This window comes from Glycine soja, chromosome 17 (assembly GCF_004193775.1).
Source record: "Glycine soja cultivar W05 chromosome 17, ASM419377v2, whole genome shotgun sequence".
NCBI classification, from domain to species: domain Eukaryota; kingdom Viridiplantae; phylum Streptophyta; class Magnoliopsida; order Fabales; family Fabaceae; genus Glycine; species Glycine soja.
In genome coordinates this window covers 39386677-39401688 of record NC_041018.1, presented here as the reverse complement: position 1 = coordinate 39401688, position 15012 = coordinate 39386677, and the positions used below count along the sequence as shown (strand labels likewise).

The following is a 15012-nucleotide window of genomic DNA, read 5'->3' as shown; positions in this document are numbered from 1 at the left end:
CTATATAAAACTTTACACAACTTTAATCTAACTTTCATATATATATATATATATATATATATATATATATATATAAAAGAATAAGAAGTACCAGGAGAGGGGCTACGACCCCAACATGCTCCCCTCTAGATCTGGCACTAAGTATTAAATGTCTTTCATATATTCAAGATATTAAATACATTTGTTTTTTATTTAATATTTTAGTTTGTTGAGTGCGTATGATAAATGGTTATTTTATATAACTAAAATTTATGATAAATAATTAAATTTTAATATTTAAATTATATTCTAACTAAAATTCATAATAAATAAATATTTTGGAGATAAAATTTTTATTTTAAAATAGTAAAAAAATATTGTGATTCAAAGTCATTTTAAATTATTTATAATATTTTAAAAATATGAAAATTTCATTTAGAAATAAAGATAAAAATGATAGATTAAAAGGATTAGTGGTTAAACTTAAAAATGCTATGTTGAAAAAATATTCCTAAAAACACTCTTTTAAAGAATATTTTTATTCAAGATATATATATTCTAATATATACACGCATAAACCATTATATATATATATATATATATATATATATATATATATATATATATATATATATATATATATATATATATATATATATATATATATATATATATATATATATATATACACACACGCATAAACCATTATCTTTCTTATTTTTTAATTTAAGTTTAATAATGATAAAGTGTTCTGGCTACTTTTTTTTGTCTTTCCCTATCATCTTAAGCGAGGAGTCCTGCTTAATTGTATTAAGAATTTTCTGTTTGTTGTCTATCATTAGGCTGGGCCTTGTTCTTTGGATTTTGGTTGATCCATTTTTTAATTAACGGCCTTGTCTTTAGTTATCCATTGAACTTTTGGACCAAAACAAAAATACTACTAACTAATAAGGTAGAAGCCACCAAACAAGACAAAATAATTAAAAAAAAATCATATTAATGTATTGTCTTAAGAATACTATAAACAAATCAAAATCTAAAAACGATTTAATAAAAAAATATTATTTAATATATTAAAACATTAAATATATATATATATATATATATATATATATATATATATATATATTTAGTAGCAAAAAGTTATTAAGAAGTTTTAGGAAGATATAACAAGAATACGTTTAAAAGACAGCCCTATATTATAAATTTAACTTTTTAACTTTTAAAAGAAAGTATATTTAAAAATTATTTTCTTCCTTATCAAATCATGTAACTTCTCTTACATTAAATATCTAATTATTTATTAATAATATTTTTTTATCTTTCAAACACTATAACTTTATTTAATTTAAATATAATATTATTATAATTTTATTCACTCAGAACTTGAATTTAATTTTTTATTTTTTATTTTGTTACACCAAAATAATAAAAATGTTGTATTTTCATTCAAATAATTTATATATATATTTTTAATATTACATTTATTATATCTTTAATTATTTAACCAAATAACATATTCATTATCAATAATAAAATTATTATTATTTTTATTTTTTGTTTATAATTTTATTTTAAATTAAAAAAATATTATAGTTACTTTTTGTTAATGTTCAATAAATGACTTGATGGCATATGTTAAACATTAGCCGATAACAAACCTCAATTACGGAAACCCAGCATTTATTCAAAGATCTCCGATCTAAAATCTGATTCTCAAGTAGGACAAGCATCCGATACCTACCTTATGAGGGGTTTAATGTTTAAAAACTACTTCTTTGTCTGAATGATTAAAAGCTACTTCTATTCACATTAAAATAAAAATTGAAATTAGCTTAACGAAATTCGTGTATTATTCAAATAGGAAAGAAAAAGAACAAGATTCTGTCAATTGGCATTAGGGGAACTTTGACAAATGATGTGTGTGTGAGTTTTCTTTCTTTCTTTTTCTTTTTTCTCTCCAGCCGCAGCACTAAAAAAAGTTATTATAGTTTACTTATATAGAACTTTATAGTGACATTATAGTGCATGATGAACAACCCTTGTCCATTATATGAAGATAAAATGCTTAATCGATCAAGTGACAAATACGAAAATAAAATGGACAACTATTGTCATGTTGTGAAGTTGTGTTTCTCATCCACGCAAAGCACGAGAACGATGATCTTGATTTTACTCTTGTTGAGGGACTCTAACCTATATTTCCACTTGCAGATCGAGTTAAGTCTAAGGTTAGAAAAAATGATGGATTGGAAGAGAAACATGATCACTTGCGAGCTAAGTTTTACAATTGATTTGGTGTTTCATTTGGGATAAATTGATTGGTTGATCGAATATCCAAAATAGTGTGTATTTTATCAAGATTCTTTTTCCATTTACAAAACTGTTGTTCTAAGCTCCTAAGTAAAATGGGAAGAAATATAGAGGTAAACAAATCTTGGAGTTAAGGAGAAACATTGGTTCAAGTCTTCAAGATTTACCTGTGATGTCAATGTTTGGAGATTGTATTTACTAAATTCCTTCACTACTTCCCAAATGTTTGCAACACCCTAATTTAATGTCCCCACTCAAGAAAAATTGATATGCTATATAATGCGTAAAAAACTCAGTTCTTCAGTTTTAAAAAAAAGTTCTTAATTTGTTAATATTTTAAAAAGTATGGCTTTAAAGATTTAGGGTTTGTTTAAATAGTTATTTATAATTTCATTTTTATCCTATAATATAGTCATTTGTCTTGAAAGAATTTTAAAAAATTCCTTTGTCATATATCTATCCAAGTTGAATTCACTTTATTTCAATAAGTGCTTTAAAATAGCTTATAAAAACAACTTACAATTCTTATGAAAACAAATTAATTTATTTTTTTCTTCATTTATAAAAACACTTTATGCATAAGGGCTTACATATATAGTATAAGTCTTTATTCAATAAACACGTTAAATTGTTTACCCATACAAATCCTAATATATCACTTGAATGTCATACCTTTTACTAAATTAAAGCCCATACATCTAGCAACTTTATTTTCAATTATATATAGAGAATTTAATTTTTTCTATAAAAAAAGAAGACATAATTTAATTATGTGTGTTTATATTATAAAAAAAATTATACTTTTGATATAAAAATACTATTAGTACGACTTGCCAAGTATTTATCACAAAAAATAATAATTTTTAATAATTTATTTTTGATTGACAATATAAAATATTATTATAATATCATTATATTTCAATTATATATATATATATATATATATATTATGCATTAAAAAGTTAATTTATTAAGAAGTTAGCTTCTTACCGATCTTGTATAGTTGCGCTTTCAGTCTATGTTAATTCATAGCTTTTATTTATTTTTATTTTTTTTCGGGAGATAGGGGAGACAAGAATCTTAAGTAATTGCCTCAACATTTTTTTTGGTGGAGTAGTAATTATCTCAACATTGATGCTCGCACAAGTGTTTTGTTTATGACATTGTTCTTTAAACAGATGTTTTTAATATTTTATTATTGGAATTTGGAAAATATTAACAACTTTAATTCTTTTTTATAGAAACTTTAAATACTTTTTTTGGTGATTAATAAACTCTCATATTGTTGATTCCAGTAGTAATCGTGGCATCCAACTATTTAGTAGAATCGGCATATAATATTTTCATTAGAAAATATTAATAACTTTAATTTGTTTTAATTTAACTAAAATCTTATGTTGATTCCATTAGTATGAGTGCATCCAATTGTTTAGTAGAATCAGCACGTAATAAAAAAAAATGTGTTACATATTATATTGCTATGATTACATTGGTGCCTTACCTAGTACTATTGGGATTTCATCTCCACAATACCACTTTTGAGATAAAAGAAATACAAGTTATCCTAAAAAAATCCTCTAATTATTTTACTATATTTTTCTCGCTGTCTATTTTTTCAATAAGCAAATGAAATTGTTAATTTCAGGAGGACAATAAGTATTCAAACAGAGAACAAAATTCAGAGTACATGTGATTTGGGAACATTAAGCATTATTTTATACTAAATGGCATTCTGGCTTAAACATATAAAAAAATTAAGCATTATTTTATACTAAAAAACTCCAATATGTCATTTTTCTAAAATCTTAGTAATCTTAACATTAAGTAAAATTTTATTTTGAAGTCAGATATATAATGGTTTCAAAATGTTAAAAATAACGATATTAATTAACATTTTATTTTTAAAAGATAAAAGTGACAATTTTTATGCAACAATTAATGTGAATAATTTCAAATGAGTCTCAAATTAATGTTACACTCTTTTGTATTTTTCTACATATGTGATTGTGAAAACATAAAATGAGTTGAATGATTAAACAAAAAAAAAAATGTGTTGAAAAAAAATACACTCATATTTTTATTATTAAAAATCACATAATCAACCTAAAATATATTACTACTATGCAAAAACAAGATTGTATTAGTCCTTAAAAAAAGGAGCAATGGTCATCGATCCCAAGATTAAACCCTTTTGTTTATTGCTATGTTTTTCATTGCAAACTCTTCTTTTTCTGATTCTTTTTCATTATGAAAATCCAGAGCTCAAACCCCGACCTCTCTAATCCCTATTACCTCCACCCAAATGAGAACCCATCACTAGTTTTAGTATCACCTCCTTTGGACGAGAAAGACTACCATTCATGGGCCATAAGCATGAAATTATCTCTCATTTCAAAGAACAAACTGAAATTTGTTGATGGTTCTCTTAGCCAACCAAGTCTTTTGGACCCATTCTATGGAGCATGGGAGAGGTGTAATACTATGGTCTTGGGATGGTTACACCATTCCATGTTTGTTGTGTGGATAGACCAAGCCACTGTTGTGTGCAAGGATTTACATGATAGGTTCTCATAGGGAGATTTGTTGTGCATCTCTGATCTACAAAAGGATTACTATAAACTCCACCAAGGTGACCTCACGATAACATATTACTTTACCAGACTTAAGACTATATGGAATGAACTAGAAAATTTTAGACCTTTTCTTTTTTGCAAATGTGTCATTGCTTGTATTTGTGGAGCAGTTAGCATGATTAAGAAATATAGGGATGAAGACTATGTAATTCGTTTTCTTAAAGGCCTTAATGAACAATACTCGCATGTGAAATCTCAAGTTTTGATGCTTGAACCATTGCCACCATTAACAAAGGTTTTCTCCATGGTTGTGCAACAAGAACGCCAAATGAATACAACAGTCATTGCAAATTCCATTTCTAATTCGAATTTGGCATTAAATGTTGTTGCAAATTAAGTTCCAAAGGAAAATTATGGGAAAGGAGCCTTTGTTGGTAGAGGTAGAGGCCGAGGTAGATTTGGAAGGGGAAAAGGCCAACAAGGCTCCAAACTTTGCACTCATTGTGGTTTCAATAACCATACAGATGAGGAGTGTTACTTTTAAAATAGGATTTCCTCCTAGGTATCGCTCCAAAAACTCAAAAGAATAATGATAGTAGCATAAACTTAGTTGCATCTTCAATGGACGTGTCTACCGATCTTGGTCACAAAAGTGCAAGCGAATTATTTACTCCCGACCAATATCAGAGCTTGTTGGCACTTATCCAACAAAATCATAAGCCTTCTTCTTCAGATGTTCATGCATCCAACATGGTTCAATCTTCAACTAGTAATTATGTTCTTGAAAATTTCCATATGATACCTTCGGGTAACATAGTTTCTTAGTGGCTTCCTGACACTAGAGCCACCGACCATATTACATTCCATCCTTTTTCTTTTACATAATACTACAAAATTAATCCTATATCTATTATGTTACCAAATGGAAGTTCTGTTTTTGCCTCATTTGCTGGAACAATTGTTTTTTTTCCTACCTTGACATTGTTTGATGTTCTGTATGTTCCTGATTTTTAAGATTAACCTTATATCAATAAGAAAATTGTTAAAAATCATTTCATGCAATCACTACTAAAAAATTTATTTTTTACGACACACATTTTAAGACAGTTATACGAAACCCGTCTTAGAATGTGACGCGGTAACATTTTTGTAATTAAGATCACTGTATTTTATTTTTATGACGCACATTTTAAGACGATTTTAAAATAATCGTATTAGAATATGACATTGGCATTTCTATAATTATTGAAAACTTAAACTACAACGAGTTTCAAGAAAGGACCGTCTTCGTTCCCCAATAAATAAAGGAAAAAATGTTTATTAAGCTTCGTCATTTGAGTTTAGAGTAATATGAATGCCTCCAAAGCAAACAGGGTGGATTGGAAGAGGAAAAGGCCACCATAGATCTCAGGGTTAACCCTTTTACTCTCCATTGGATGTTTCCCCACGAATCCAACCTGTTTTCGCTCAGATGTAAGACCTTAGGTAATCCCCCACGAATTTTCAATTATTATCAATTCTTTTTCAAATTTAGTTTATTAATTCAACTAGGATTTATTATCTAAGTGAATAAGGTTGGGGTTTGCGATGGCTCCGACGACGATCCAAAAGGCGATTGGGGTGGTGAAGGACTAGACCAGCATAGGAATAGCCAAGGTCGCGAGTAACATGGCGTCGAAGTACATAAGGGGTTGTGAAGGCGATGAGCCACAACGACGACCCTACCAACGACAAGTACATAAGGGAGATCTTGAACCTCATGTCTCACTCGCGCGGCTACATCCACGCGTGTGTCACCGCCGTGTCCAAGCAATTGGGTAAGACACGTGACTGGATTGTGGCACTCAAGGCGTTGATGTTCGTGCACAGGCTCATGAACGAGGGTCCTCCGCTCTTCCAAGAGGAGATCCTCTATGCCACTCGCTGATTTAAAAAAAAATACTAAAAGGAGATCCTCTATTCCTATTCTATTATTTTCAACACAATTTTTTAAAGTTTATGTATCTTTCCTTTTTACATTTTTTTTGGGTGATTTATTGTTGCTTAACTTGCACAGTTAGGAATCCAGCTTGCTTTTATAGTTGCAAAGAGCAGTGAAGACACTACAGAACACAACACAAACACAGAGAGAAAGAGAGTGAATAAATCCAACATTGTTCTGTTCTCTGCAACATTCTTCACTCTCAACCATGGCTTCAAAGCTTTTACTCATAACTGTCTTCGTTTTTGATTTGATTGCTTTTGGACTTGCCGTGGCTGCTGAGCAAAGAAAAAGCATTGTGAGTTTTCTCATTTCAATTCACTCTTTCTTTCTCTCTAAATCCAAAAGAAAAATCTGGGTTTGACAAGAATCATGTGATCAATTGACCATTGTTGGATAAAAAATCTTCTTTTTTCTCTTTCTTGATTGTTGATGAAATGAGAAAATACAGGCAAAGCTTGAATCTTTAATCTTTTACATTTCTTTTTATGAATTAAAGTTTGAAAATTTGATGTCGAGTGCCTTTTATTTTTTTTGTTCTTTTTATTAAGTTCCCAGTTTGTGAAAATGTAATGGTAATCCAGTTTTTAGAGTTAGGAAATGTATAATCATAATTCAAGGTCAAAGGAATAAAATGGTTTTTTACTCCTTGCTGCATTTTTGGCATTGAGGTTTGAACCTATAATCTCTTCTAAATTTTCAAAACCCTTCACCAGTAGTTCACTCTTAATGACTTATAAGTGACCATTATATAAATATAATGCAATCAAATTTTTAGGCTTTACCTTTTTACCTCCTCCTTAACATAATATTTATCTTTGTTTAATTTTGGCAGTCTAGTGTTGTGACCGACAATGAATTTTGGCAAGTCGATGCTTCTGTTGCGGGAAGCCTCTTAACCCTGGAGGCTCAAGGGCCTGTGCAGTTGTTCTTTTCATAATATGTGGTACATTATCATTCTTCATTGAATTACCTATAGTGATATCAAGTCTTAACACTTAACCAACGATACAATATTCAGACATTTTTATATCTTGCAAAGCTAATTAACTTCATTTAATTTCCATACATGATACACCATGATAAACTTTTGGTATTGAACATTTTAACTAATAAAATTTGTTTTGAAACTTTCTCCTTCAGGGTGTTTTTCATCATAGCAGAGGTGTGCTTGTTGGCTGGATCAGTGGAAAATGCCTATCACACCAAGTACATGACAATCTTCGGGGAGGTTGGTATAAATTTCTTTTATATATGTATAATTGGGGAAAAGGAAAACAAGTAATATGATATGCATATATTTGCAAAGTCAATTTTAAATCTGTTAGTCTTAGATCCCAAAATAAAATTCCTAGACTATTATAATTATTCGAGAGGAGATTCAGGAATAGGAAACAAAAGGCATGGGTCAAAGAAAGAATTCAAAGGGGAGCCAAAGCCCAAAGTTTATTTTGTTTTGGAAACTGGTATAATTTTCTTACAAAGACTTTGATTATTGACAGGTTTAATTCAATTGATTGAGTAATATGTGGTAGTTATTATAAATTTTTTCAATATAATTTTCTATTCATATGTATAAAAAATAGATATTTTACTCAGCTCTGAAACATAGATAAGTAGTGTGGAGATTGGAGAGGGAGCTTCCAAAGCAATGATATTTTGCTCTTTGAAAGCCTGATAAGCTTTGGAATTTGGATATATAGACCTTCTAAACCACAGAGAAATATCAGGGAGCTTGTGGAGCTGTATGAAGTAGAAGTGTTGTCCAAATCAACACGAGAAAAAGGACCCCAAGCCCAAATCATCATTTCACAACTTGCAAGTTTTCTTCTATGTTTTATTGTTAACAAATTGTGAATTACATTTAACTGAAAATATCTTCTTTTGTGTTTTTTTCTTTAATTATACAGGGAGAAAGTTAACATTTCTCCTTTCAAATCCTTCATAACAATACAAGGAGAAGGTGCAGATAAGACCATTGTTCAATGGGGTGACACTGCTCAAAGTCAGCCATTAGGAACCTATGGTTCTGCAACTTTTGCTGTGAATTCACCTTATTTCATAGCCAAGAACATCACATTTAGAGTAAGTGACAAGCTCCAATCCAATCTTGCTCTATTTGTGTGTTTTACAAGCAAATATAAATGTGCAAATTGCATACAGAACACTTCTCGCGCTTAGCGCGCCCAGTTTGCTAAGCCAAAATTCACTTACTCTCGCTTAGCGAGCCAGTCTCGCTAAGCGAGCCTTCAAAAGTTGAAACGTCCAAAAGCCTTTAAAACACTGAAGTTGGCGAAAACTAAAGGAGGAGTAAAAAAACAGAGCAAAAATGGAAGCTGAAGCGACAAAGAGAGAGAAGTTGAGGAGTCGAAAAACAGAGCAAAAAGGGAAGCTAAAGCGACAAAGAGAGATAAGTTAAGAAAGCTTAGGTTAGAGGAGTGAAACTAGGGTTTTAGAGGTTGTAGGAGACATCCTCAACCATTCTTTGCCTTTTTCTTTCACCAAACTCTGTTCCTTCTTGTATTGAGAGCATATTTCTTGTAATGGAAGGCTAAGCCTTTTGGTTGGGAAGTTTTGTTGAACCCTTGATATAATACTCTTCCATTATCTATTTAACGTTGTTTTTCTGTGTTCATTGCTTCTATCTATGCTTATTTTTGCATGCTTATGGCTTGATCACCCATTTGTGTGTATAGTTAGGATTTTCAGTATTGAGAAATGCTTTAAAGCCTTAGAACTTGGTAGAACAAGCTAGAAATCTATATGTCTAGAAATGGAGTACAGTGATCTAGTTCATATTATGATGTAGACTTAATGCAACTTTTTTAGACTGAGTTTGTTGAGGGATCAAGGACGAGGTTTAAAGAGAGTTAGGCTTATTCACCAGAGGGATCTTGGTTTGAGTCATTTATCAGCATAAGAACACTAGGATAACATTAAATAGAAAAAAAATACATAATAACATTAAGGAAAATTCAAAAGAATAACTCGACACTTTTACTTGACTATTTTCACTCCTAAGTTTCTAGATATTTAGTTATTATTCACAGAGACTGTGATACAAAATTCAACTTGATATTTACTTTGCTTTTAGTTTATACAAATGTTTGCATACTAGATGTATAGTTTCTGAGTGAAACAAATTTCCTATGAACTCGACACTCGATCTTACCATTTTAATATACTATTTATGTGAATCGGTACACTTGCCAACACACTAGCACCCACACAAATCCACCATTGGCTTCTTCAACACTCTTCTCTCTCTAATCACCAAGTTGCAATATCATTTATCTATGACACCAATTGTTCGGGTGAAAAATAACACGCTCATATCTTTATTACTAAAAAATACACAACCAAGAACAAGAGACAATATCATAAACAAAATAAAAAAAGATCACAAATTTGTTTAACGTGATTTGAATTCTCACCCCTAGAGGACTTACTTAAGGATCTAATAAGAGTCAAACTTGGATTTGAAAAAACCTTCACATCGTAATCTTAATAGAAAAAAAAAATCTCTAATTTACAAAATATATCTTTAATTGTAAACAACATTCTAAAAATAAGATAATATTTTTTTTAATGTAAATAATATCCTAAAAATTTAAAATTATAAATTTAAATTATTTTTCCAACAAAACAAGAAATCATATGTTGAATCTCCTCTTATAATAAATTTAACATTTTAACAAATTAATATTTATCAAATAAAAAAAACATCAACGTCGTGCTATAATGACCTAGTTTTCAACAATTATCTCTGAGTGAGGATTCTAATATGGGTAATTGTATGTGATCATCCAGATTCCTACAGATTAACATGTTATAATAAGTTTCAGTTTTAATGAATTTTAAAAATTAACTCCAATGTTGTTGCATGTAATTACATTTACATGATCTAATGGCTTCTTCTTCCATCATTCTCTACTAGACTGACACTGCCATAAATTCTGTCACTACCGCTACTAATTAAGACGCAGGTTTATTGTCTACTTCCAATTTGATTCAATAACTTCCGTTTTCGCCATTCCAAAATCTTGCTTAATGCAATATCAATACCTTGTAAAATTCTTTTTCTGGTTCCCATTTTTGCTAACTTAGGGAATAATTTGAATCAAAGTTTGAGTTGGATGAATGACTCTCCCTGTTGGTGGCAAAGGATTTTGTTGAGCAATAAATGGCTGGCGAAGATGGAATTGTGTTTGGATATAGAGGCTGTGTTCTTGGTTGTCTAAGTGTCCTGAATTTTTTTAATTATTTAAGAATTTGTAAATAATAATAATAAAACTAAAATATAATTTTCCTTCTTCTATTTTTTTTAAATTCGTAATTTTAGTCCTTCTATTTTTAAATTAAAATATTTTATCATTCATTTTTCAAAAATCTATAATTATCTTTTTTTAATTGAGATATTTCGTCTCTTATTTTTTTTTAAAATCTACTATTTTAATCTTCTTTTTCAATTTTAGACTTAACAATGTAATTTTTTATTTTTTTAATAAATTAAGCTTGTTAGTAATTAAATAATTTTAAAAAAATATTTATCATACGGATAATAAATAAACATGTGTCAGTCAATATTTATATTATATATAAATCAACGTTTGAAGTTAATTACAAAAATTAAAATTATGGATTTAAATTAAAATTATGGATTTTTTAAAAGTGAGGAACGAAATGTTTAAATTAAGAAATGAAAAACTAAAATTGCAAACTCTTTAAAAGTGGAAGATGAAATGCCTTAAATTAAAAAATAAAAGGATTAAAATCAAAGATTTGATAAAATAGGAAGATAAAAAATGCATTTTAACCTCTTAATAATAAAAAGAATAAAGTTTTGCAATGGTTCTATTTCTGTAATTGGAATTTGACGGCATCAAAGGGAAATGGGCGTTTACCTAAAGTTTAACATCGTGTTCGTGTCAACTACATTGTGAAGGGAAAAAAAAAACTATTTGGTTAAAAAAACTACAGTTAAACTTTTTAAAAACTTTTATTTTTCTTTTATAAGTCACTATTCTTTTATCTATTTTGACTGATAATTTAACATCATCACATTTATGCTCCAAATTATAGTTGGTCATGCTAGAACTCTCCGTAATGAAGTAGTAATAAACTTTAAGTTTTGAGGAAGTGTTTAAAAGTATTTATACAAAGTTATTTCAATTTATAAAACTAATTTTAACTTTTTAATCTTATTTTAACATATTTCCTATAGATACTTATTAAAACAGTTTTTTAAATTACTAGAATATGATTCTTCACCTTAACATTTATAAATAAATTTCCACCTAAAGTTTATACTCAATAATCTAACCTCAAGTTTAAAGTAAGGTTAGTTTGGTCCAAATAAATAATTGGAGTTAAAAGATAAAAGACAGCAAAGAAGAATAGAGGGAGCCAATCCAAACATGGAACAAAGTAAAAAGAAGGAAAAATCTGAATTAAGGCCAAAGCCCAAAAATAAGTGGGCCAGTGACGTTGTGGAAGAAGATGGTATAGCGGATAAGCCATTTGTAAAACCGGAAAGTGCCGTACGTGAGTCGCGTCAAATAATTGAAAATCATTTCATTTTCTTTTCAGTTGTCTGGCCTCATCAGTGCAAGTAAGCAACAAACCAAACCAGAAAGGAGAAACACAAGCAAGCAACAACAAAACCTATGATAATAATAATAATAATATTAATAAAAACAAACAATCACACTAACAAACAAGTCTCTCTAATTTCTTCTCTTTTTTTTTTCTTTCCTTTAAAAGGAGAGAAGCACAAGAGCAATAATAGTTGATTAATAATACTAAAAATGGCCACGCATCACGTGAAATCCACGTGCAGATTCTTATCCTTAAATAAAAATCCCAGTCAAAGAACCAACACCCACACGTTATTCGCCAGGTGTCCAGTTTCGGAGCCTTTCGTACACTTGTTGTTGTTGTTGTTGTTGTTCTGTAGCAGTAGCTTCTAGCCTAATCTGGTAGTAATAGTACTAGTAGAGTTAATTACTTAATTAACCACCAGAGCCACGCGCCTAGACTTACACGCGCTACTGCGAGAGCGCAATCTCTAGCTGGCGAGCTAGGTATGAAGGAGCACTAAGGTGGGGGAGGTGCCCCTCCGTGTCGAGCCACTGGATGGTGCTCTTTCCGGCGATGTGGTCCCTCATGTAGGTAGCCACGCTGGCCGGCACGGACATGTCACGTGCCGTCTGCATAATACAGCAGGGGACGTTCACCAGGCCCAGAATCCCCCTCAGGTCGCTGTTGAACACCGTCCGCGACACGAAGAGCGAGATGTCAGGGCGCATGTTGAACAGCGTCCGGGAAAATTCCCTCACCGCCGCCGGTACATCCGCCCCGACCGCCAGCGGAGCGAATCCGTTGACCCACGCCTCGTAGTTCGCCTCCATTGCCGAAAACACCTGCTCGATTTCTCCCTGCTCAAATCCCCCGTGGTAGTCCTTGTCGTTCAGGAATCTGAGAAATTCAAGCACTAATTGCTCCTATTTGCTCGCATAGAATAGAATAGAATAGAATAGAATTGAGGAGGGAGAAGAGAATTACTTGTTGTACCTAGGGGAGGCGCCGATGAGGATGAGTTTGGAGAAGAGGTCCGGGCGGCGGATGGAGGCGAGCATGCCGATCATGGCGGAGATGGAGTGGCCGACGTAGGCGCAGCGGGGGACGCGGAGGGCGTCGAGGATGTTGAGGAGGTCGTCGACGTAGGCGTCGAGGGTGGTATAACGGCGGTAGTCGAAGTGGTCGGGGTTGACGCTGCCGGCGCAGACGAGGTCGTAGAGAATGACGCTGTAGTTGCGGGTGAAGTAAGGGAGCACGCGCTGCCACGCGGATTGGTCCGTGCCGAAGCCGTGGGCCAGGACAAGGTACTTGTCGCCGGAACCTTCCACGCGAACGTTCAGGGCGTCGAGAATGGAAGTGCCCATAACTATGGAGAAATTTGTGGCGGTTTTATTTAATATTTTTCTTTTTTGCCGAGCCTTTCTTCTCTTTGGCTGCTATTTATAACCGCTACCACCACTTATTCCATCATTCACTCTGTCTCCAACTCTCACCTCTCTTTACTCTTTTTTAGGGTTTTTTTTTTTTTTTTATAAGTTAGGGTCTGTTTGGATGTACGTGGAAAAAATTGATGTAGCTGGTGTTAGGTTACAAGTAAAATTTAAAATAAAATTTTAGCTCTAACACAAAAATTATTTAAGGTTATTTTATTTAAAGTTAGTTTTAAATTTAGAATTAATTTTATATTTTTATCCAGCACAAAACTAAACATGTAAAAAATATATTCAAAATGAGTTTTATATTTAAAATTAATTCCATAACATCAAATCAAGATACTTAGTATTTGAAGTCAAATAAATTATATAATCCTTTATTTAATGAAGAAATATGTTTCATAGATATTCATTGTGTTATTTAACACTTAGAGAAAAAGAGAAAAAATAGATAAAAATATAAATATGATAATATTTATAACATATATGATAAGAAGAGAGATAGAAAAAAAATATATATTAAAAGAATATTTAAAATAATAAATTATACCTGCATCATTACTCTTTAATGAAATAAATGTAAGTTACTTTGGTTAAGTATACTCTGAGTTGGGAGATTTCTTCTGGCTTGTGCAGGGATATTATTCTATTTATTGAAATTTTAACTTAAAAAAGAAAGAACTTTTAAGTTAAATAAATCTATTTCAGAGAGTGGAATTTCCCCATACCTTCTTCGATTTACAAAATTTGAATTAGAGGTCATATAGTTATTCAGGGGAAGACTTCATATTATTTAAACAAATAAAAGTTGATAGTATAATTTTTTTTTCTTGTGTGTGTGAGTGTGTGTTTATTTGAAAAATAAAATAAAAGGTTTTAAAATTTATAAAAAAAAAGATATTGTTTTTTTCCTAAAGTAAACTAAATGGTACATGTACTGAAGTACTATTTCATTATTGCAAATGCCGTATGGAAGCAACTAGAAAACCGTGGAAAAAGTCTTCTTTATATTTTGTTTATTTTTCCCCTCCTGCTATATTCTTTGGAAGTCATTCATTCAGTTTGAGTGTTTGGCGTACCGTGGGGTATTAAAAATGGGTGAAAAAAAAATTCTTTCAAATATTTTATTAAAATAATATGTTTCAAATAAATA

At 30.7% G+C, this 15012-nt stretch overlaps 2 protein-coding genes across 3 annotated transcripts; one reads left to right on the top strand and one right to left on the bottom strand.

Moving 5' to 3' along the window:
- The first annotated feature begins 6562 nt into the window (after positions 1-6562).
- On the top strand, positions 6563-8927 carry LOC114391754. Its single transcript, XM_028352708.1, has 4 exons — positions 6563-7144; positions 7708-7798; positions 7989-8077; positions 8757-8927. The coding sequence occupies exons 1-4, from the start codon at positions 7055-7057 to the stop codon at positions 8766-8768; spliced, it is 282 nt and encodes a 93-aa protein (XP_028208509.1). The 5' UTR covers positions 6563-7054; the 3' UTR covers positions 8769-8927.
- Positions 8928-12407: 3480 nt separating this feature from the next.
- Positions 12408-13953, bottom strand: LOC114393902 (strigolactone esterase RMS3). 2 transcript variants are annotated; one of them, XM_028355395.1, is made up of 2 exons: positions 13411-13953; positions 12408-13323 (listed from the first exon to the last, which is right to left on the bottom strand). In XM_028355395.1, exons 1-2 carry the CDS (start codon positions 13788-13790, stop codon positions 12894-12896), a joined length of 810 nt encoding a protein of 269 aa, XP_028211196.1. In that variant the 5' UTR covers positions 13791-13953; the 3' UTR covers positions 12408-12893. The 2 variants fall into 2 exon arrangements, with proteins under 2 accessions (XP_028211196.1, XP_028211197.1); XM_028355396.1 differs by having other exon boundaries at positions 13420-13953.
- Between the last annotated feature and the right edge of the window lie 1059 nt (positions 13954-15012).